This window comes from Scyliorhinus torazame, chromosome 12, assembly GCF_047496885.1.
Source record: "Scyliorhinus torazame isolate Kashiwa2021f chromosome 12, sScyTor2.1, whole genome shotgun sequence".
NCBI classification, from domain to species: Eukaryota; Metazoa; Chordata; class Chondrichthyes; order Carcharhiniformes; family Scyliorhinidae; genus Scyliorhinus; species Scyliorhinus torazame.
In genome coordinates this window covers 184,480,899-184,506,114 of record NC_092718.1, presented here as the reverse complement: position 1 = coordinate 184,506,114, position 25,216 = coordinate 184,480,899, and the positions used below count along the sequence as shown (strand labels likewise).

General features: G+C 46.9%; 1 protein-coding gene and 1 long non-coding RNA gene across 2 annotated transcripts in view; one reads left to right on the top strand and one right to left on the bottom strand.

The window, feature by feature from the left end:
- LOC140386790 (double C2-like domain-containing protein beta) overlaps positions 1–25,216 on the top strand; it is a 411,088-nt gene that overhangs the window by 59,659 nt on the left and 326,213 nt on the right. The window contains exon 2 of the mRNA XM_072469489.1: positions 5,489–5,568. Coding sequence (XP_072325590.1) covers positions 5,489–5,568 — 80 coding nt within the window. The remainder of the gene's footprint in view (positions 1–5,488; positions 5,569–25,216) is intronic.
- Positions 3,085–23,455, bottom strand: LOC140386795 (uncharacterized). The gene is made up of 3 exons (XR_011933675.1): positions 23,338–23,455; positions 4,972–5,092; positions 3,085–3,298 (listed from the first exon to the last, which is right to left on the bottom strand). It is a non-coding gene; the product is annotated as an uncharacterized lncRNA (long non-coding RNA).

The following is a 25,216-nucleotide window of genomic DNA, read 5'->3' as shown; positions in this document are numbered from 1 at the left end:
TTGTGATGTTAATGTTTAAATTGCAATCCCTGTAATAGATATTTCAGGTAAAATGACACTGAAAAGGCTGAATCATTCTGAAATTGTCTTACATCATGACATTCAGTGAGCTTCCCGCCTCGATGTGAGTGCATTTTTCAGCATTTGAGACCTGTATGAAACGCTAAAGTATGGCAAGCTTAAATTCCTGAACTGAAAAATATTTGTGAAGGAAAACAAAAGCCTTTTAATATGAAAGCCGTGTTGAACTTTTGCCATTTGGACTGACAAAACGTCACTCCGACTAAATCATATTTTCAGTGTTAAATCAATTCTATCCATAAGTTAATCACCTTGGTGCATGGAGTTCAGAATCAGTTCGACCATCACACAGTGAAATCTAAAATATGGTCATGTTTGTTTGAAGCACAAGGATGTGTGAAAGATGGATGAAGGATCAAGCCATTGAGAAACAGTCTGTGCAGATTTCACAGCTAGTAGTTGATAATCCGTGCTTGTAATCTGAACATGAGGGCTTTTTTTCCTAATTACATGAGACAGTATTTTGCTATTCAACAGGTCTTGGAGAGCATATGTAGGAGGACAGCCATATTTCTTCACAGACTAGTGAGGCAGAAAAAAAATAGAATTATTCATAACAAGGCTGTCCTGGTAAATTGATAAACATCAGCAATGCTGCACTAATATGTTTTTCAGGCAAATTTTCAATAACCTTGGTCTTTAATTTCACATTAGTTGCACCTGAGCATTTTGGGTCTATTGATACAAGTGCCCTATAGCCTTAATAATTTAAATTATACAAAATACCTATTAACAGTTTCAACCGTGTTATAATTGCAGAAGGAGGCCATATGGTCCATCGGGTCTGCACTGACCCTCCGAAAGAGGGCCACTGAGGCCCACTCCCCCGCCCTATCCCCGTAACCCCACCTAACCTTTGGAGACTAAGGGGCAATTGATCATGGCCAATCCACCTACCCTGCACATCTTTGGACTGTGGGAGAAAACCGGAGCACCCGGCGGGAACCCGCACAGACACTGGGATGATGAGCAAATTCCACACCGTCACCCAAGGCCGGAATCGAACCCGGGTCCCTGGCGCTGTGAGACAGCAGTGCTAACCACTGTCACCGTTCTAAAATGAAACCGAATGCACCATTTTTAATGTATTTTTTTTGCAGAGGAAGGGTAAATAGTCACAGATACCATTAAGAATGGGTGCACTCACAGAACATTTGGAAGGAGTGTGTATTGTTTCTAACGTTTGGTTGGCTCTTAAATGTTGCTCATTGTGTCTTTACTTAATTTCCTCAGTTTTATAACCTTTGCTCTAGAGTCGACAGGTATCTTTATGATACCGCCATGAAGTTCAAGTTCAAGTAATGATCAATAACTCAATACACCAGTTAGTAAGTTTCAAATCAAAACACATTTATTATACACAGTCAATCACTACTCATGCATAAACTCTACTTACTAGACTATCTCTATCACTAAAAGGCCTATACTTCACTTCGGAACTGACCCACCAGGTCAGGGGATCAAATGGCCTTTCTTTAGATTCTGAGTCTGCAGGATTCAAAGCTGGTATAGACTGGTAGCTAGGAGTGCCTATCTCGTAGCGTGCGTTGACTGGAGACTTACTTGGTTGATGCAGGGGCTAGGCAGGTCACTGTCAAGGGTTGTTTCGAGCTGCTGAGTGACCTTGCCAAGAAGGACGAATTGAACTTGGGGACTCTATTTTATAGTCCCCAGGGGCTTCGCGCCATTCGGGGGGGACCCTGTACCTGGTTCCAAGTGATTGGACTAAGTTCTGATCACTTGGATCGATTTCTCCAATACTGGCGCTGTTCTCTGATCGCTGGGCGGTTCCTAAGTGTCCGTTGGCCTTCCTTTATCTTGGCTCCTGCTGGCGCCGAGGAGTCTGGCTTGGCCTTGTTTACCTTAACTGTTTCCAATTGTTCCCGGGGATCGCTCATTAATATGTATATGGTTGTTAGTTTCAGTGCTGTCTGGGTTCTTGCAAGTTCTGATATACAGGAAACTTTGCACCTGCTGTTTTTCCTGCGTTGGCTGAATTTCCCTGCATTCTTAGCGGATCTCCATTTTAAGTCGGGAAGTGACCAACCCAGGTGGCTACAGTATGACTTTCGATCTGCTTCGAACCCTTGTATCCTGATTTATTGGCTGCACTGAAAATGACATACATTTATTGAGAAGTTGATTTAAAAGCCTGTTGTGCATGCATGCATGTGCCTGTATCCTGATATTCTTTTAAAATTGATTTATTTTCAATGGAACTGGAGTTAATTTAATTTGCTGGAATATATCCATTCTGGTGGATATTGGTTTTGGAAGCTCTAATATCATCATGCTCAGGAAATTTCAAATGAAACGAATATCGTAGACAGTGTATGTGTGTGCCTCACTAGGTCATCAAAAGGCACCAGTGCATAACTGGTTCAGGTCCACCAGTTATTAGATACATTCCTGTCCTGCCAATCAACAAGAAGTTGCTACTGGAAGGATATTGAACCTTTAGAATAGGTCAACACACATTCCCTAGAATACAAATACAAAGAAAAATATGAAAAATTGGGCCTCTTTTATTCGTGTAAAAATGATAGATTGTTCATAATTTTGAAAAAAGGGACAGGCTAACTAGAAATAGTGGGTTTCCTATTGCAAAGTTTGGAACTAGAGGCGCACAATTAAATGCAGAAGCTTTAGAGCTGAGGACAAGATAAATTTCTTTACACAGAATTGTGAGGCGATGGAATTCATGCTCAGTGTTAGTGATTGAGCCAAGAAAGTGTCAAGATTAAATTGGATAGATGACTGAAGAAAGAGGGAGCAAAAGGCAATGGGAACAGTCAGATGCCTCTGATTAGATCTATTTTCCTGTGTCAGCTCTTTAATGAGCTATCCAATTCAGTCCAAGTTTCACCATATCGCTACAAAATTTTCTTTTTCGTGTATGTGGCTCTTCCTCCAAACAGAAATCATTAATAAACTTCCAACAAATAATGGAGGTGTGGTGACAACTAGGCTATCACATTTGCCTTTTAATTTCAGGAACCTGGGTTGAAATTCAACTAAGGTTGACAAATTGGAAGTTTGTTGCATAATGGTCCTACATGAAATGAAGTTGGACCCATTTTCGCTCCTTTTCTGAGAAACTCTCCCTGATCCATCACTGAACTTTTTCAGAACACAAGGATACCAAGTGTGAGGAAATAGAAATATATCACTGTTGTAAGGTTCCATTCAATCCCTATAAAAGCTGACCAGATAGAACCTAAAATATACAAAAAGAATTATTTTTTAAAGGCTCCTCGTACTACTGTTCAATTATCAACGGTTAAGTGTTTTATCATTATAAAAAATGAAATTTGCATTCTTATTTAACTGCAGGTCACAATAATGGAACAAAGATTGCGGCATCACATTTGTGCAATAGGGCATTTCATTTATCCTTGCACGTAAATGAACACCGAGGACAATAAAGCACATCTAGTTCACATTCTAAGGAAATATTGAAACTGTGCTTTGGAATTGTTATTAAGATGTCACTGTTATTTTGTATCCGGTCATATTTTCCTTCCTCCTTTCCTGAAGGCATGGATTCATACTGTTTCATAGGCATTGCTCACATGCCCATTTTTAAAGTTTCAACCTATACAGATTGTCAGCAGGCTATTTGAACGTAGGGATATCACAACTAAGCTTACTTTTGCCCACACATGTACTTTCTATTGCACTGTCACTGGATGGCAATCTAATCTTGTTCCCCTTGCTTATTCCGTGGAAGCTAAGGCCAATCCGATTGTCATTACCATCACTGTTGCTGAGATCAACTAACTGAGTAGTGAGTGGGAACTTCAAAGTTTGTACACTTACTAAAATACAATTGTCCTGAAAACTCGTGGGCTGCGATCCCACCAGTGTTAGCCCTATCAGATTTGGCAAGGTCGAAGGACAGCATCTACATGGAAAGCAGGTATCTGCTGGGAATTGCGGTACCCGTGTGCCTTCGGGTGGTTTCTGTCAACCCTCTTCCCATCTCTCCCATGATTCCCCAATCTCTGCCGCCACCATGTGGTTAGCACTGCTGCTTCACAGCACCAGGGACCTGGGTTCGATTCCAGCCTTGGGTGACCGCCGGTGTGGTGTTTGAACACACTCCTCGTGTCTGCATGGGTTTCCTCCGGGTGCTCCAGTTTCCTCCCACAGTCCATAGATGTGAAGGTTATGTGGCTTGACCATGATCAATTGCCCCTTAGTGTCCCAGAATGTGCAGGTTAGGTGGGGGCACAGGGTTACAGGGATAGAGTGGGGGAGTGGGATGTGGTGGAGTGCTCTTTCGGAGTGTCAGTGCAGACTCGATGGGCAGAATAGCCGTCTTCTGCACTGTAGGGATTCTATGGTTTGTGTGGGAACCACTTTTGCCCTTCTGGAAGCAAGTACACCTCTCCTAACTTAGTTTTCCAGCCTTCAGTCTTATATCAGTTGTCCCCTAAAAGGATGAAGGACAAACTGTCAACCTAGGCATCTCTGCCTTGGATCAATTCTCCCACCAGCTCTGCCTATTTGCCTAAACAACATGCAGGTGGAGATCCACTTCCAAAAGGCAAACTGGAAACTTTCAGAATGATCAGCAGTCTTTGGGGTCCTGCCTATTTCCGAGGTTTTCTCCAGAAAATTCACCACTGTCACCAGAGTTACGGTGTGATTTCCAGTATCATTAACAAAGGACTTTACGGTCAGCTTTTTAAATGTAAGCAATGTCTGCTTAATGGCAGAACTCTACCTGGCTGTTGTGAATTCTGTGGATTTGTTATTCTAATCTAAATGCTCGAGATAATACAGCCTTCTACTTTTGTTCTTCTGCTGTGCCATAAATAATTTTCCAACTTCACCCTACCTATTCTTTTTACAATTACGCACACATGAATGATTAGTATCCTCTACCTGGACACACTGAAAGAACCGAAGCTCCCTAAGTATCTCCTTTCAGCTATTCAGCCTGGTCCTGGATTTGTCCTTGCTGCCATTTTTAATCTGAAACCACCACCTTCGATCTCGAATTGTGCTAACAAAAACAATGAAGTAATAAGCATTAAAATGTTTGTTTCATTGTATTAGCTCAGATCCTTTAGTACAAACAGTTTATTAAAATGTTGTCCTTGCACTAGAAATGAGACGATTTGTAACTGAATAGAGAAACACTTTTTTTTAAATATATTAAAATGTCACATACAATTTGGTGTACAGGAACTAGACACGAGCTACATGATAAGTGGAACAAAATTACTTGTAGGTAACTGGGTTTACCTTTATCTTTGAATGCATATTGTTTTTATCTATTACAGTTCCATGTTAAGCATTTCTTTCACCACCAGATAGTCATTTTATGGGTGGTTGCTAAATTACTTTTTTATTCATTCTGTTTCTGTTGATGGTAAATCCATCTCCTTTCTTTTTCCAGCCACCCTGGGTACATTAGATTTCAGTTTGCTGCACGACCAAGAAAACAATGCTCTCCATTGCTCAATAAATAAAGCAAAGGTACGTAACCTTAGAAAATTGCAAATAACAAATAATCTGTTTGTAGGTGTCATTATCTATTGATTTTGCTTTGCATTTTCTAATGGGTGCAAATTGTTCAATTATTTTTATAAAATATGCCAGATAATTCAATTGACAGTTGTGAGCTTTATTGGTCGACATAGTAATATGGATCTAAAGAGAGAGTGTACAATTTGATGAAAAAGTCAATGGAACTTGTGAATGCTGCACCGATCAATCTAATAGCTTACATCTGTCAGTTTTCATTCTTATATACTTCCAATAGCAGGGTTTATTTTTCTCCCTGCTTGATCCCAACTGAGCTTCTTTCCCATATATCTAATCCATTATCAAATCCGACTTCAATTTCTGCTGAAATCTTAAGCCACAGGTGTCAAACCTAAAATTCCGCATTACACTGGCAGCAGCACGGCACCACAGTAGTTAGCACTGTTTCTTCACAGCGCCAGGGACCGGAGATTGATTCCCAGCTTGAGTCACTGTCTGTGCGGAGTCTGCACATTCCCCCCATGTTTGCGTGGGTTTCCTCCGGGTGCTCCGGTTTCCTCCCATAAAAGTCCCAAAAGACGTGCTTGTTAAGGTGATTTGGACATTCGGAATTCTCCCTCAGTGTATCCGAAGAGGCGCCACAGTGTGGTGACTAGGGGACTTTCACAGTAACTTCATTACAGTGTTAATGTAAGCCTACTTGTGACACTAATATCTATTATTATGATTATTACTTGATGGCTTCTCCTCTTTCAGTTTTCCTCAACTACAACTTATCCCGAATACAGTGAACTGCATCTCCACCTAGGAACTAAGGCCCACATCATCCTCACCCTATCCTTTCCAAATTCCATTGGTTCCTTGTGCTCGAGTCTAGAGAATTGACGTTACCTGTCTTGGGGCTCCTCCCCAGTCTTCTCAGTGTTACTTGTTTTGCACCCGACTTTATCATACTCCCCTCTGTTCCTGTGTTCCATTCCTGATTGCTTTAGACTGATTGACTTCCCAGCTAGTCCCAACTCAACTAATCAGGAAGGCAAAGACTTGCCTATCATCGCACCTCAGCTACCCATGACCAAGAACTAGCCAGTTGAGCTGTAAACCAAATCAACTCATCTCGTAAGTGTTGGCTGGCTCGGAAGCTACCCCTGACTGAAATCAACCCATAATGTTATGTATTCATGTTTACTGGAATATCTTAATAAAATTTGTTGTTTAAAATTGATGTGAGATGGGGGAATACTGGGCGGGAGTCTCCGGTCACCGATGGCGAAATCGGCTGGAGAATCAATGTTCGCACCGAAATCAGGGGGCAGCGCCATTTTTGCAATGCTCCGACCCCTCCAAAGCGGGAGTACACCGACTGCCATATCGATGGCCTCAGGGCGTTAACTGAGGCCCTCTCCCCAATGCTCCGCCCCCGACCGGCCCTGTTCCTGACGGCGTGGGCCTCTCGAGCTATTATTTGTCGGGAACTCGGTGTGGTGGCTGCAGACTCAGTCCAGCGCCGCCATAGTCGGGGGAGAGCCGATCCGCGGGCACGGGGGACTTTGGCAGCGGTTGGGGGCACTGTTGGGAGGTGGTCCGGGGATCGCGAGCCAGCCAAAGGGTGGGGGCACTATTTGGCAGACCGGGTCCACGCGCAGCCGCGCCATGTTGCAGGGCGTGGCCGCTGCAGGCCCCCGCCTTGCGCTTGCGCGGTCACGGACCCGGCAATTCTCTGTCCGTATGGGAAGCTAGAGCTGGGTGCCTGCCTGCTAACCCCCCACCAAACGGAGGATTGGTGGCCATTTTGCGCTGAATTTTCGGTCGTAAAATGCCACCATTCCCATGTCGGCATCGGGACATAGTCTGAAAATCGGAGACTCCAGCCCACTATTCTGGACAGATTCCTAGTCTGAATATAATTCCAGAAGCTGTCAGTTGTCGATTGAACCTCTTGTGAGCTGGATTCAACCACATCACTTGAATATAAATCAGCTGAAATTCCTCTGAGGCCCAAAGCTCTGAAATAGGCATTTGCTGAAAGCGCTTGTTTCTGAATATGCTTTGTGCTTTCCTATTTGTTGTGTTTTCCCTCCTTAATATCCATTTGGTGTTCAGTTGTCTGGTGCTCTAAGACATTCCTTTGTATTCAAAAGTGCAAAAGAAACATTCTTTTGTCTGCATAACTTCAAAATCTAGTAAAGCAATAAAAATGCAATGGGCTGGATTCCCCGCCTGGCGCTGCTGGGAGTGGAGTTCCTGATGTGGCGGAGAATCCAGCATCGGGGGGAAAATGGGATCTGTGCCCGTTCCTGATGCTCACACCCCTGCTGGCATTGGGATTTGGGTTTGCACCCTGCGCCAGCAGGAGGATGCAAATGAGTCATTAACACCAATTTGCGTCCTATTAACGGGTCGGGCACCATATTCTCTGGGCCCTCATGATTCCCCGGTCCTCTGGGCCGGGAATCACAAGGGCAAGAATTACTACTGGTCCTGACGAACGTGACCTTGATGCAGTGGATCTTGTGGTGGCAGTTGCCCCTCAAAAGTCCATCGGAGGGCCACACCACAGAGAAGACCCCCTAAATGAAGAGACCCCCTAAATAAAGAGTCTCCAGAATGGCTTTCAGATCAAAGATCTGAGGGGGTTCAAACCCAGCTGACTGGTTTTCTCTTTCCAGGAATTGACAGGTGGTGCTTCCTGTGCCTGAGCCAGCAACTGTATTGCCCAGGTGAGTGTTAAAGCAGTGATATTTTTCACTGCTCTCTAGCTTCCAGATAGGGGTCTCTCTTCAGCGAGGCTGTGGGGAAGGGGTCTGTTTATTTAGGGGGTCTCTGTGGTGGGTCTGTTCATTTTGGGGATCTTTGTGGGGGTCTATTTATTTAGAGGTATCTCGTGTGGGGGGGGGGGGGGGGGGGGGCAGATCACCCCGTATTCGGGGGTGAGGGTTGGCGCAGAAAATCCCAGAGGGGGGAGGGGATCTCTAGGGAATCTCTCGCAACCCTCGCCATGCAAAGTTTGCATGGCTAAGGATTGGAAATCGCTCCTTGATTTGCGATCACGCTGAGAGTGCCAATCAGGTGCAATTCAGCTCCAGCAGCAGAGCATATTCTCCGAAACGAAACAAATATTTCAAACATGTGATGATCTCACGTTGGTCATTTTCTAATGAAGTAATCTCCATGTGGATTATCCGACTTGTACAATTGCCGGTATGCAGTGAGGTTAGGAGGTTACACTTGGCTTATGTTTGACTTTTAAACTTTTTCCAGTGGATAAGGAGCATCACTAGAAAGGCCTGCATTTAGGCAGTGTCCTTAACTGCCCTTGACAGTTAACTCACCTTATTGAAGTGCTGCAGTCCATGTGGTGTAGGTAACCCACTGTGCCAGTAGGAAGCAGTTCCAGGATTTTGACCCAGCGATAGTGAAGGAACAGCAATATAGTTCCAATCAGGATGCTCTGTGACTTGGAGGGGAACTTGCAATGTTTTTGTTCTGCTGCTTTTGTTCTTCTGAGTGGCAGACGTTTTGGGTTTGGAAGGTACTGTTGGAGAAGTCTTGGTAAGTTGTTGCAGAGCATCTAGCAGAAGGTAGACACAGAATCCATGGTGCATCAAAAGTACAGGGAATAAATGTTTAAGGTGGTAGGGGATGGGTGACAGTCAGGCAGATTGCTTTATCCCGGAGGGTGTTGAGCTTCTTGAATGTTGTTGGAGCCACATTCATCCAGGCAAACAGAGTATTCCATCGCGCACCTGACCTGTACCTTGCAGATGGTGGACAGGCTTTGGGGAGTCAGGAGGTGAGTTACTTGCTGCATAATTCCTGGCACCTGACTTCTCTTGCAGCCACAGTGTTTATATGGCTCATCCAGTTTCGCTTCTGGTCAATGGTAACACCCACAATGTTGATGGGAGGGGGGAAAGATGGATTATGTGATGGTGATGACATTGAATGTCAAGGGGAGGTAGTTAGACTCTCTCTTATTGCAGTTGAGCCACTTGCAGGGCTGATTTAGCAGAGTGTGCTAAACAGCTGGCTTTTAATGCAGAACAATGCCAGCAGTGCGGGTTCAATTCCTGTACCGGCCTCCCCGTACAGGTGCCGGAATGTGGCGACTAGGGGCTTTTCGCAGTAACTTCATTGAAGCCTACTTGTGACAATAAGCGATTATAACTTGATTGGCATGAATGTTATTTGCCTTTTATCAATACATGCCTGAGTGTTGTCCAAGTTGCTGCATATGAAAACAAACTGTTTAATTATCTGAGGAACTGTGAATGGAATTGAACACTGTATATCTGTGACATCCACACTCCAGACTTTAGGAATGAGAGGTCATTGATGAAGCAACTGAAGATGGTTGTGCCTCAGACACTACCCTGAGGAACTCCATTTCCCTGGACTGTTTTTTAAATTCATTTGTACGGATGTGAGTTTCACTGGCTAAGCCAGCATTAGTTGCCCACCCTAATTGTCCTTGGAAAGGTGGTGGTTTAAGGGTCCTTCCTGTTGTTTTCCTTCTTTTCCTTGTTCTTTATTTTTGCTCCTACCATTTTGATCCATGGATGCTTAATGGACATATATCTTTCAGTGTGAAACAAACTTGAAGTTGGGTCCATTGAGTAATTAAGATATTGCATTCAGTATGCACTTGGAAAATGAGTCTGTCAGCACACCCCAAAGTAAAAAGCTTTTTCAAATTGGAGCAGAAAACCTTGGTAAGATGGCTTTGAATTGGTGTCACAAGAAATAAGCTAAACCTTTGTCTGTCTTCTTGTTGCTCGGCAACATCTCCTCATTCGGTTCCCTTTTAATCAAACAATCTGACGAGAATCAGTTTGGTCAATGTTTTAGAAGGCAGGGAAGCTCAGACACAGTGAATTTTGCTATGATCTTTCATCATCAAATGTGGTCAAGCCTCAAGGATTTGATGTGATTCCACCATTCAAAGTCTGCAGATGAGGAAGGCCTAGAAAATTCCATCTGGGCTTTTGATTTTGCGTTTAACCTACATTGTTTCCAAAAGTGATGCTCTAATGTTTTAGCCAGCCTTTACTGAGAGCAAGTTGGCATTCGCACATTAGAAACTTCAATTAAACTGAAAGGCATCCTGCAAGGAAGCATGTTGCCATGGAAACCTACCGGGCGCGATTTAACCACCGCGTTGCTCCCGGCGCGGATCTGGGCGTGCTGTTAAACAGCGGGAATGGCCAAAATTGAGATTCCCGCTGGGCGCGATTCAGATTGCCATCTAACCGGCCTGCTCCCCTTGGCGAGTCCCGGATCTTGCCCAAATTTGGTGAGCATTTCATTAACCCCAATTTGCATTAATTTCAATTTCATTAGCGAGATTGACGTCGATTGTAACAGCCTCCCGGGAATTACCCGGCTCCCCAGAGAGAAATCACGTGGCATCGTTTAGTCCTCCGATTTTAAAATGAAAGCTGGTGCAGTGGTTGCTGAGGGGAACTGAGGAGGTGAGTAACCATTTCCATTTTCGACCATGCAGCTCAAGGGCACTGGAGTTACTGCCCCAGTGCTCGGGCCGGAGACTGGTTCTGGCTTGGCGGGGGCACTGATGCGTTCCAATTTAGGGGTCGCCCCTGGGCTGGGGTGGGGGGGTTGGGCATTTGAGGGGTGGCAGGTATAACTGATGCCAGGAGAGAGGTGGTAACTTGCCCTTGCAGCTCGGTGGACGTAGTTGGTCTTCTTCCGACATTAGATGTTGGTCCTCCTTGTCATGCTGTCCGCACTGACAGCCGCGGCTGTTGCCACCCAGGCGGTATTTGTGGCCCTGCTGCTGGCCCTCTGACCCCCCTTGGGGGAACAGGATCTGTGATCAATGGTGTTGAGAAGCCTGGCCAGGTCAACACCGCCAAAACGAGGAGCAGGTCTGAGCACTGTCATGCTTGCGTGTTGACTGGGAGTGAGTGTTGAGGGAGTCTTTAAAATCAGCTCCCCCATGTTAGCAGCGAGAAGCTGAGACATGAGTCTGGTGAATCAGATGGCTAGACAGTCAGTAATGACAAGAAGCTCGCGGGGACTCATTTCCAGCACTAGAATCATAAAATCCCTACAGTGCAGAAGGAGGCCATTCAGCCCATTGAGACTGCACTGATCCTCTGAAAGAGCACTCTACCCAAGCCCAGACCCCACTCTATCCCCGCAACCCAGTAACCCAACCTAACCTTTTGGACCTAAGCGGCAATTTAGCATGGCCAATCCACCTAACCCGCTCATCTTTGACTGTGGGAGGAAACTGATGCAGACACGTGGAGAACTTGCAAACTCCACAGACCGTGACCCCCGGTCGGAATTGAACACGGGTCCTTGGTGCTGTGAGGCAGCGGTGCTAACCACCGTGCCAACCCACGTGGCACTAAGTGCCGTTACATATGGGCCCAATCTCGCCACCATGGTCATCGGGAAATACCCCGCTTATCGCGCCCAAAATGACATTTCGAAATTTTTCTGTTAAATCAAACCCATCATTTCTATATCTGGAGAACTCTGATCAAATTGGAGATGGTCTGTAAAGTTATTCCCGCACTGTGAAGGAACCTTGCGGTAAATTAATCAGGCAGGAGGATGGTGGGTGGGAACCCCGAACCCCGCCCCCTTCCACACACTGCCCCCAAAAAGTCCATGGTGGGAAGGCTCGTGGTCAGCCTTCCTGTTCCATCGCTGTTCGAGACCCTTAAATTCACATCAATGCCCACTGAAGAGCCTTATTCCACTGCTGCTGGTTTTCACTCAGCAGTGAGCAAGGGACTTGCTATGCTTAACATCCAAAAAGCAAATGGTGCCAAGGTTTCTTGCAAGCACTGACATGGGCATCCTGGTTCAAAGACACTCAGTGCCTGATCGAGGATCCTGGCATTGAGAAGAGGAGGGTCCAATTATAGCCAAGCCCCTGTCCTTGCTGCCAGCACCCCTTCCTGATGATTCCCACCCCATGACCCCCTTTGCACAATCACTCGCTTATGTCTGTGTCCATTATGTGCTGGGCCTTGGGTGGGTGTGGTACAGGCAGCAGTGATCACCTCCCTCATGGCACTGAAGGGCTGCTGGCATTTGTTGGCCAGCAGCTCTCAATTGGAGGAATGCCCACCCTGGGTATCCTTGGTCCTGGGAAAGGACTGCCACTGTCCAGCTAAATGCCTGACCAGCTAATGCAGTGGCGTTTCCACAAAGGAGACGTGATTATCACCAGCTCTTCAGCTGGCAGACATGACCTCCGTCAATCCGTTAAATATTGCCATTGTGTTTGTGGATATTATAACTATGTATAGTGGTGATATGGTGTGACTTTGCACACTGTATGTTGTAAGTGGTCCTGAGTACAGAGTGGGCATTTTCCACGTTTGATTCTTCCAGACACTGATCAAAAATTAATTTCTGTTCAACTTAAAGGAAAACACACTCCCCATTTGCTTCAAATTGACCTGAGGAATCAATAGTTCTTGGTAGACTCAATGGGCCGAACGGCCTCCTTATGCACTGTAGGGATTCTATGATTCTTTAATTATTAATAGTATCAATCTCAATCTCAGCACCACCTCTTTTGACCTCTCCACCTCCCCTGATTTGTTAAGACTACTCGTCCTACAACCAGTTGTAGATCAGCAGGAATTTCTTCCAACCAATACTGGGAAGTGTCTTCAGTGTCAGTGACAAGCTCCATTCCCTATGTACCTGCTCCATTCCCTATGTACCTGCTCCATTCCCTATGTACCTGCTCCATTCCCTCCACACCTGCTCCATTCCCTATGTACCTGCTTCTTCCTGGCAACTGCCCGAGATTGAACCAGACTGTTGACAATTTTGGTGTTATATTTAACCTTAAGACGAGCTTCTGATCACATGTCTACGCAACTACTAAGATCACCTTTCCACTTCAGTAACATTGCCTGACACCACTTCTGAAAATGTCACACTGAAACCAGCTTCAGCCAGATGTCAAGTGAATTATCCACTTTGATCACCTGCTGAGGTCCACAGCATTACAGGTGCCAGTCTTTAGCCAACTGATATCAGGAAAAGGCTGTGAACATTGGATTCAGCAAAATCTAAGGGCTCCGACAGCTTCCTGACTATTGTGCTTAAGACCTGTGTTCTAGAGTTAGCTGTGCCTTAGCCAAAGCTGTTCCAGTACAGCTATAACGCTGCCATCTACCCAAGAATGTGGAACATTGCCCAGGGAAGTCATGTCCACAAGAAGAAACATAAGCACAAACCTGCCAATTACCATCTCATCAGTCAACTCGCAATTATTAGCAAAGCACAGAAAGGAATTGTCAACAGAGCTATCAAGTGGCACTTACTCACCTACACATCAATGCTGATTTGGGATTATGCCAGGTGTGGTGAACCGCTGTTATTGTTGTTCCACTGTTACTTACAGTGCTGTAAATATTCTCTGTTACGGTTTGTTCCATTGTTACTCACTGTGTCACAAGCCTGTGCTGCGCGGCAGCCCGCCAACTCCGGGGGACCGTCCTGCTACTTCTGCAGCCAGGGTCAGCACTCCAGACAACGCTGCCCAGCTCGGAACGCGACCTGCAGCGAGTGTAGTAAGAAGGGCCACTTTGCAAAAGTCTGCCAGGCCCGGCCTAAAACGTCCAAATCCCGCCGCGTGGTATCTTGCCTGTCGGGACCACCCCCTTCTAACGCGCCATCAGCCTCGTGCGACCCGTGGAGTCCGCCATCTTGTTTCCCATCTCCGACGCGACGCACCACGTGCGACTTGTGGGGGCCGCCATCTTCGACGCCACCCGCTACCACCGACCAGACCAGCCACCTTCCGCAGCTCGCCTCCGTCACCCTCGACCAGTCCTGGCCCCGTCATCTCAAGAACTCCATGATGACCGTCCGGATCAACGGGCACGAGACGACCTGCTTATTCGACTCCGGGAGCACGGACAGCTTCGTCCATCCGGATACAGTAAGGCGCTGCTCCCTCTGAATTTTTCCTGCGTCCCTGACAATCTCCCTGGCTTCCGGATCACACTCCGTTGCAGTCTGGGGGTACTGTGTCGCAGCTCTTGCGATACGTGACGTAGAGTACGTTAACTTTAAACTCCCCTATCTCTGCGCTCCCCTTTTATTAGGCCTAGACTTCCAATGCCATCTCTGAAGCCTGACCTTAACATTCGATGGACCCCTGCCCCCTCTCACCGTCTGTAGCCTCGTGACACTTATGGTTCCCCCACCCCCGCTCTTTGCTAACCTCACCCCAGACTGTAAGCCCGTCGCCACCAGGAGCAGACTATAAAGTGCTCGGGACAAGGCCTTTATCAGGTCAGAGGTCCAGCGACTCCTGCGGGAAGGGAACATAGAGGCCAGTACCAGCCCCTGGAGAGCCCAAGTGGTGGTCGTCAGGACTGGGGAGAAGCTCCGGATGGTCGTCGACTACAGTCAGATGATCAACCGGTACACGCAGTTCGATGCATACCCCCTTCCCCACATACCTGACATGGTCAACCAGATTGCGCAGTACTCGGTAGACTTGAAGTCCGAGTACCACCAGCTCCCTATCCGCCCGGAGGACCGCCAATACATTGCCTTCGAGGCAGATGGCCGCCTCTACCACTTCCTCAGGATTCCCTTCGGCGTCACCAATGGGGTCTCGGTCTTCCAACGGGAGATGGACCGAATGGTTGACCAGTATGGGCTGCGGGCCGCGTTCCCGTATCTGGATATTGTCACCATCTGCAGCCATGACCAGCAGGACCATGACGCTAAACTGCAGCGTTTCCTTCACACCGCCAAGTTCCTTAATCTTGCGTATAATAAGGTGAAGTGTGTTTTCCGCACGACCCGCCGAGCCATCCTCGGCTACGTTGTGGAAAACGGAGTCCTAGGGCCCGATCCCGACCGCATGCACCCCCTCCTGCAACTTCCCCTTCCCCACTGTCCCAAGTCCCTGAAGAGATGCCTGGGGTTCTTCTCTTACTATGCCCAGTGGGTCCCCAACTGTGCGGACAAGGCCTGCCCACTCTTCAAATCCACCCTTTTTCCCCTGTCGGCTGAGGTCCGCCTAGCCTTCAACCGCATCAAGGCAGACATTGCCAAGGCCACGATGCACGCTGTGGACGAGTCCATCCTTTCTAGGTGGAGAGCGATGCATCTGACTTTGCACTGGCCGCTACCCTCAACCAGGTGGGCAGGCTCGTGGCTTTCTTCTCCCGTACCCTCCAGGGCTCCGAAATTCGACACTCCTCCGTCGAAAAGGAAGCCCAGGCCATTGTGGAAGCTGTGCGACATTGGAGGCATTACCTGGCCGTCAGGCGATTCACTCTCCTCACTGACCAACGGTCGGCTGCCTTCATGTTCAATAATACACATCGGGGCAAGATCAAGAACGACAAGGTTCTGAGGTGGAGGATCGAACTCTCCACCTTTTACGACATCTTGTAGGCCCTGCACAACCTCTTCACCTTGTTTGGTTTCCCCACCTACATCCACAGTGCTCGGGGCTCCTCGTTCATGAGTGATCAGCTGCGTCAGTTCCAGCTCAGCAATGGCATCGCCTCAAACAGGACTACCAGCTGCAACCCCCGGGGAAACGGACAGAGGGAGAACACGATGGTCTGGAAGGCCGTCCTTCTGGCCCTACGGTCTAGAAGGCTCCCAGTCTCCTGCTGGCAGGAGGTTCTTCCCGATGCGCTCCACTCTATCCGGTCGCTTCTGTGTACTGCCACCAACGAGACCCCTCACGGACGTATGTTTGCCTTCCCTAGGAAGTCCACCTCGGGGGTCTCGCTCCCGTCCTGGCTGACAGCCACAGGGACTGTCCTCCTCTGGTAGCGTGTGAGGAACCACAAAACCGATCCCTTGGTCGAGTGGGTTATGCTTCTCCACGCGAACCCACATTATGCCTGTGGCACATCAGGACGGGCGGCAGGACACAGTCTCCCTCCTGGACCTGGCACCCGCCGGTTCCAAACCCGACCCTCCACCGTCTACCTCCATTATCATCGCCCCCACGCCTACACCGTCTCCCTCTCTGTCGACGCTTCCGGAAGAAGAAGAAGAGGACGACACGCTCCCGGAGTCGCAGGTCTCGACACCAGTGCCCACACCACAGCTGGGTCTGAGGAGATCACAGTGGACGGTTAAAGCTCCTGATCGACTTAATCTACAAGTTTGCTTCACCCCCGTTGGACTTTTTTTTTAAACAGGGGGTGAATGGGGTGAACCACTGTTAGTGTAGTTCCACTGTTGTTCCATTGTTACTTACAGCGCTGTATATATTCTCTGTTACTGTTTGTTCCATCGTTACTCACTGTTATATATTGTTGTTCTTCCGTGGCTCAGCCCCACTGGGTGTTGTATATATCTGATTGATCTGTCGCCCTGTCTCCAGTCTGGGTTCAGCAGCATACAGGCTACATCTTAGAGTATTATAACCATTACTTCGTTTCCTACAACTTGCCTCATGTATAATTGATGGTGCATCACCAGGTCCACTCAGCAGACCTCATTACAACCTTGGCCCAAACATAGAGAAAAGAGCTGAATTCAAGAGGTGAGGTGAAGTGACAGCGACTGACATCAACACAATATTTGTCTGGATGTGACATCAAGCAGCCCGAGCAAAACCAAAAACAAAGGGGGTTGGAGGAGACCTCTCCACTGGCAGGCATTATATCTCCTGAGAAAGGGTTGTAGTTGTTAGAGGTCAATCACCTCAGCCCAAGGACATTTCTAGAGGAGTTTCTCAGGGTAGCATTCTAAAGCCAGCCATCTTCAGCTGTTTCATCAATGAGTTTCCTTCCATCAAAAGGTCAGAAGTGCGGATGTTTGATTGCAGTGTTCAGTCCCATTTGCCACTTATCAGATACTGAATCATTCCATTCCCACATGCAACAACACCTGGACAATATCAAGGCCTGTGTTGATAAGAGGCAAGTAACATTCACATTGCACAAATCATTATAATAATCTTTATTAGTGTCACAAGGTGGTTTACATTAACACTGCAATGAAGTTACTGTGAAATGCCCCTAGTCACCACATGCCGGCGCCTGTTCAGATACACTGAGGGAGAATTCAGAATGTCCAAATTACCTAACAGCACGTCTTTCGGGACTTGTGGAAGGAAACCGGAGCACCCGGAGGAGAACGCGCAGACTCCGCACAGACAGTGACCCAAGCCGGGAATCGAACCTGGGACCCTGGTGCTGTGAAGCAACGGTGTTAACCACTGTGCTACCATGCCGCCTGACAAATGCCAGGCAATTGTCATCTCTTCTGTTCGTTTGTGTTTCCAATTCTGGCGTGACTTCACCTTAGTCTTTGTGCCACTTGTTAGGGATAATTTCTTTTGCCCCAATATGATTACTGGCACCAGCTCGTTTCCCTTTAAGTTGATCTTTTGGGAAGGTGACAACCTATTGAGGAAATGTCAGACAGTTTGCGCTATCCCCATACCTGCATAGAGATGAAATGGCCCCACTTTGGCAGATGTTGTGCTTGTGGAAACCAGAAGACCAGTCAGTGCCATTAAGGTGGGTCAAAGCATGAATATGCTGAATGGTTCTTCAGAGGCATCCATATGGCATGCTTTATACAACACTGGGTGAAAGAAAACATGCCAAGGTGATCAAAGATGTACATCACCTGAGTTGGCTGCACTGCCCACGCCTCATGCCCCTTCCTGCATCCCAAGATACTGCAATCCATTTCTGTAAGTACTGAAACATCTACAAAGAACAAAGAAAAGTATAGCACAGGACCAGGCCCTTCGGCCCTCCAAGCCTGTGCTGACCATGCTGCCCGTCCAAACTAAAATCTTCTACACTTCCTGGGTCCGTATCCCTCTATTCCCATCCTATTCATGTATTCGTCAAGATGCCCCTTAAATGTCACTATCGTCCCTGCTTCCACCACCTCCTCCGGCAGTGAGTTCCAGACACCCACTATCCTCTGTGTAAAAAAAAAAAAAAAAAAAAAAACTTGCCTCGTACATCTCCTCTAAACCTTGCCCCTCGCACCTTAAACCTATGCCCGCTAGTAATTGACCCCTCTACCCTGGGAAAAAGCCTCTGACTATCCACTCTGTCTATGCCCCTCATAATTTTGTAGACCTCTATCAGGTCGCCCCTCAACCTCCGTCGTTTCAGTGAGAACAAACCGAGTTTATTCAACTGCTCCTCATAGCTAATGCCCTCCATACCAGGCAACATCCTGGTAAATCTCTTCTGCACCCTCTCTAAAGCCTCCACATCCTTCTGGTAGTGTGGCGACCAGAATTAACACTATACTCCAAGTGTGGCCTAACTAAGGTTCTATACAGCTGCAACATGACTTGCCAATTCTTATACTCGATGCCCGGCCAATGAAGGCAAGCATGCCGTATGCCTTCTTTGACTATCTTCTCCGCCTGCGTTGCCCCTTTCAGTGACCTGTGGACCTGTACACCTAGATCTCTCTGACTTTCAATACTCTTGAGGGTCCTACCATTCACTGTATATTCCCTACCTGCATTAGACCTTCCAAAATGCATTACCTCACATTTGTCCGGATTAAACTCCATCTGCCATGTCTCTGCCCAAGTCTCCAAACGATCTAAATCCTGCTGTATCCTCTGACAGTCCTCATCGCTATCCGCAATTCCATCAACCTTTGTGTCGTCTGCAAACTTACTAATCGGACCAGTTACATTTTCCTCCAAATCATTTATATATACTACGAACAGCAAAGGTCCTAGCACTGATCCCTGCGGAACACCACTAGTCATAGCCCTCCAATCAGAAAAGCACCCTTCTATTGCTACTCTCTGCCTTCTATGACCTAGCCAGTTCTGTATCCATCTTGCCAGCTCACCCCTGATCCCGTGTGACTTCACCTTTTGTACCAGTTTACCATGAGGGACCTTGTCAAAGGCCTTACTGAAGTCCATATAGATAACATCCACTGCCCTACCTGCATCAATCATCTTTGTGACCTCTTCGAAAAACTCTATCAAGTTAGTGAGACACGACCTCCCCTTCACAAAACCATGCTGCCTCTTGCTAATACGTCCATTTGCTGCCAGATGGGAGTTGATCCTGTCTCAAAGAATTCTCTCCAGTAATTTCCCCACCACTGACGTAAGGCTCACTGGCCTGTAGTTCCCTGGATTATCCTTGCTACTCTTCTTAAACAAAGGAACAACATTGGCTATTTTTCAGTCCTCCGGGACATCACCTGAAGACAGTGAGGATCCAAAGATTTCTGTCAAGGCCTCAGCAATTTCTTCTCTAGCCTCCTTCAGTATTCTGGGGTAGATCCCATCAGGCCCTGGGGACTTATCTACCTTAATATTTTTCACGACGCCCAACACCTCATCTTTTTGGATCTCAATGTGACCTAGGCTATCTACACGCCCTTCTCCAGACTCAACATCCACCAATTCCTTCTCTTTGGTGAATACTGATGCAAAGTATTCATTTAGTACCTTGCCCATTTCCCCTGGCTCCACACATAGATTCCCTTGCCTGTCCTTCAGTGGGCCAACCCTTTCCCTGGCTACCCTCTTGCTTTTTATGTACGTGTAGAAAGCCTTGGGATTTTCCTTAACCCTATTTGCCAATGACTTTTTGTGTCCCTTTCTAGCCCTCCTGACTCCTTGCTTAAGTTCCTTCCTACTTTCCTTATATTCCACACAGGCTTCGTCTGTTCCCAGCCTTCTAGCCCTGACAAATGCCTCCTTTTTTCTTTTTGACGAGGCCTGCAATATCTTTCGTTATCCAAGGTTCCCGACATTTGCCGTACTTATCCTTCTTCCGCACAGGAACATGCCAGTTCTGAATTCCTTGCAACTGACATTTGAAAGCCTCCCACATGTCAGATGTTGATTTACCCTCAAACATCCGCCCCCAATCTAGGTTCTTCAGTTCCTGCCTAATATTGTTATAATTAGCCTTCCCCAATTTAGCACATTCACCCTAGGACCACTCTTATCCTTGTCCACCAGTACTTTAAAACTTACTGAATTGTGGTCACTGTTCCCGAAATGCTCCCCTACTGAAACTTCTACCACCTGGCCGGGCTTATTCTCCAATACCAGGTCCAGTACAGCCCCTTCCCTAGTGGGACTATCTACATATTTTAAGAAGCCCTCCTGGATGCTCCTTACAAACTCTGCCCCGTCCAAGCCCCTAGCACTAAGTGAGTTCCAGTCAATATTGGGGAAGTTGAATTCTCCCATCACAACAATCCTGTTGTTTTTACTCGTTTCCAAAATCTGTCTACCTATCTGCTCCTCTATCTCCCGCTGGCTGTTGGGAGGCCTGTAGTAAACCCCCAACATTGTGACTGCACCCTTCTTATTCCTGATCTCTACCCATTTGGCCTCGCTGCCCTCTGAGGTGTATCCTGTAGTACAGCTGTGATATTCTCCCTAACCAGTAGCACAACTCCGCCACCGCTTTTACATCTCCCTCTATCCCGCCTGAAACATCTAAATCCTGGAACGTTTAGCTGCCAATCCTGTCCTTCCTTCAACCAGGTCTATTTACTAGCAACAGCATCATAGTTCCAAGTACTAATCCAAGCTCTAAGTTTATCTGCCTTACCCATAATACTTCTTGCATTGAAACATATGCACTTCAGGCCACCAGACCCCCTGTTTTCAGCAAAATCTCCCTGTCTGCTCTTCCTCAGAGCCATACTGGCCCTATTCCCTAGTTCTCCCTCCATGCTTTCACCTTCTGAACTATTGTGACCTGCTTTCTTAGGGACTGGGTCAATAGAAAGGCAGATGTGTAATTCTGCCATCTGCTTCAAGGCCGTTTGTAGCCATTATACAGCCTAGGCCAGGACTTGCAGGAACAGTGGGGGTCAGTGTAACTTGAAGCTTAACCACATTCCCTTGCAGACTGATAAGATGGTCCTAAGGAGGGCACAGCAGGAACCTGGCACACAAGCAATTCGTGCAGCACCACCTTGCCTTTGGCAGTCATTAAGCAGGCATGGCATTTGGATGCCGGTTTGATTGGCCTGTGTCTAGGCTCTGCTTCCTTTCCGTCCCCGTCACTGCATCTTCAGCAACGGTTGTTAAATGAATGGGAAGCTGGCGCAGTTGGTTAGCACTGCGGCCTCACGGTGCCGAGGTCCCAGGTTTGATCCCGGCCCTGGGTCACTGTCCGTGTGGAGTTTGCACGTTCTCCCCGTGTTTGCGTGGGTTTCACCCCCACAACCCAAAGATGTACAAGCTAGGTGGATTGGCCTTGCTAAATTGCCCCTTAATTGAATAAAAATGAATTGAGTACTCTAAAAAAGATTTTTAAAAATGAATGGGAGGCTTTTCAAACGCTTAAAAGAATTTTCCCCTCCTATTTTGTAATGCCCCTCTTATTGAATAGACCCCTTTAAAGTTGACTTGCACACAACTTTTACTTCCAAACTCTAGTGTGTTTCTGTGGCTCTTTGGCATGTATTTGTGTGTTGCTGATGGGACGGGGATGTTGGGGTGGGGGGTTGCTGGGAGGAGGTGGGTGGAACAATTTTCCCGTCCGCCCTCATGGAAATGATCTGAAATCTGGCCAGTGTTCACAGGTAGGTGTCATCGCCGTTCCGCCAGCAAGTTGGTCACAGTTGGTGCAGTTTACTAATCAGAGGGAAGGCCAAAATCCATTGCAGGCCAAACTGGTCACTGTAACATGAGGTGCTGGGGTGGGGAGAAAGGCAGGGAGAATCTGAGGGAGGGCCTTAGTGGTGGTGCATGGTGGGAGGAATTTTCATGGGACCTGGAGAAGCATTAATGCTCCTCCTGATTCCCCCCCCAAATATATCCAATTCAGTTTTTCTCCTTTTCGTGACTGAATGTTTAAAGTGATGGATGGGGTGCTGATCGAGCAAATTCCTTCATCTTGAGTGCTATGTTAATAATTGGGGATTCAGCGATGATAATGGCATTGAATGTCAAGGCGAGATGGTTAATTATCTCTTGTTTGAGATAGTCATTGCCCGCCACTGGGGTAGCCTGCATGTTATATGCCACCTGTCAACCTAAGCCCAAATGTTGTCCAGGTTTTGCTGCATGTGGACATGCTTCAGGGCTTCAGCTGCTGTCAGGTGAGCTGTTACAAAGCAAGGCCCATCATCCCCTTTAAGTCAGACATAAAAGAGCAAATGGCATAGATCAGTGAAGAGCAGGAGCATTCTCCCAGCGTCTTGGTCAATAGTTGATCATGCATCACATTACTATTTATGGGGGCTTGCTCTGTGCAAATTAACTGCCGCATCCCTCGGGTTCTGAAGGTGATTTCAGTTTAAAAGCACATCATTGGTTGTAAAGTGCTTTGAGTCGTGAAAGAACCTACAGAGTTGCAGGTTTTTTCTTTTCCCTCAATCTCACTGGCCCAGGAAGCAAAGTGTCTTCTATTTCCTGACCTTAGCCTACACGTCAATTGAGACCTCAAACCCATTCCACAGCAACCAACTGCTTCTTGAAATTGTTCATTGGCAAAGCGTGTTCCTGCTGTAAATCTGTGTTGCATTACAATCGTTATGACCAAATCCGGGTCAAATGTTATCACTTATAGAGCAAATTATAATTAAAAGAAAAATTGAAATAATTTTTGGCCCCGTTTATTTCATCATCTAGATATTGTCAGGGATATCAATTATGAAGAACAGCAGCCACATGAAGAACAACAGCATGTAACCATTATCATAGATCAAAAGCTACATTTCAGTGCAAGCTTGTCACTTTTAAGCAGCACGAAAGGATTTGGAGTTTAGCTATCATTAATCATGATTGAAATGCAAAATTACCTGCTCTTTGTTCTTTTTTTTTTTATATGTATAATTCTCTTAGGAGCTGAGTTGTTGATGTTTGATAGAATGTCACAAAGTGTGATTTGGTCTTATCTGTCGTGGTGGTCCAATCATAATTTATCTGCCAATTTTAAAAAGACAATAAGAGACCTTTGGTCTTGCTGAGCTCATTGTACCATTAACATTACACTTTTTCTGTCTCATACTTGTTTGTGTTTCTCATCTGCTCATGTTTCTTTCACTGCATGCTTTTTTTTGAGGAAAGGTACCAAAGCTTTGGCACAAAAAGGTAAGGGTTATTGCCCCTTCCTCTCCCATAGTGAAGAGAGCTTTTAGTTGCTGATGAAAACAATACCCATGTTTCTTGGATAAATTACAACAAAGGCCTAGAAATTGGATTGTGCCCAAATTTGGACTGAAAGTGCCTGGTGACAGGAGCATGGAAATGTGGTCCTCCATTGTCATTTGTATGTCACTGGCAAGTAGCGGGCACGAGAGGCAACTCGCTGATTGTTGGGCGGGGATGCAAATTGGCTGGCTGAGGTCTAAATCTTTGGAGGGTGAGGCAATCTGGAGGGGAGTGTGAGTGCATTCTGCCCATGGCCTGCAGTTTAAGGTGCAGCCGGGAGGAGTATTTAAGCACATTGAGCTGTGTATGAAGTTGCCTGCTCACTTGGCGACGGCTTCCGGGTGCCTCTTCAAGGATCATTGGTTTAACTGCTGAATGTTGTGGAAAACTTTGTCCTGATCCAGTTTAACGTAGGGGCCTGAAATAGGCCTGAAGACTCTGATTGGCACACAGGTTATGGGCCAATTTACTGTTCAACGGGATCAGGCTGTACAGCTCCAGCTTTCAAACAAGCCCCTACTCACTACTCAGCATATGCACGCTGCGTGCCGCAGTGGACTCTTCGCCTCTATTTCTTGCCTGAAAAACGTGTGCTGTGAATCTAATTTCTAGGCCAATATTCTTGTACCTGGCTTCTGCTAGTGAGTGCTTGTTACTTTTATTGTTTTATGCGGAAAAGAAATATTCTTGTGCGGTATAGTTAATAACCAGAAAGTAATGACCTCTACTCTTGTGGCGCAGTGGGTAGTGTCCCTGCTTCTGAGCCAGAAGCTCCAGGTTAGAATCACACCGCAGGCCTTGCTGCCCAAGGAAGGTGCATTCATAACACGGCCAAACAGGTTGAGTGTCAAACTGTAAATACTTCCAACATGCCAATGGCTGCCAGTAAGAGAGGGAGAGACGCCTGGTCATCACACATGATGTGGAGCGGCACCCCTCAAGCTATAAGCTTCTGGTGACAGACTAGTGACCTGCTCCAGCTATTTGTGGGCAGCACGGTAGCATAGTGGTGAGCACAATTGCTTCAAGTCTCCAGGGTCCCAGGTTCAATTCCCGGCTTGGGTCACTATCTGTGTGGAGTCTGCACGTCCTCCCCGTGTGTGTGTGGGTTTCCTCCGGGTGCTCCGGTTTCCTTCCACAGTCCAAAGATGTGCAGGTTAGGTGGATTGGCCATGCGAAATTGCCCTTGGTGTCCAAAATTGCCCTTAGTGTCGGGTGGGGTTACTGGGTCATGGGGGTAGGGTGGAGGTGTGGGCCTGGGTAGGGTGCTCTTTCCAAAGAGCCAGTCAGTGCAGACTCGATGGGCCGAATGGCCTCCTTCTGCACTGTAAATTCTATGATTCCAAGATTACCAGCTACGAAAACAAAGATAAGTCTGCCTTGGTGCACCACTGGTGCAGGAAGAGAATTGGAAATGAAATGACCTCTACTAAATGTGTGGTTTATTCTTTAAATGGACGATTTTTATTTCCTCTTCCAAAACCTACCAAAAAAGTTTGTCAATTCATAATTAGCCTGTTAAGTAGA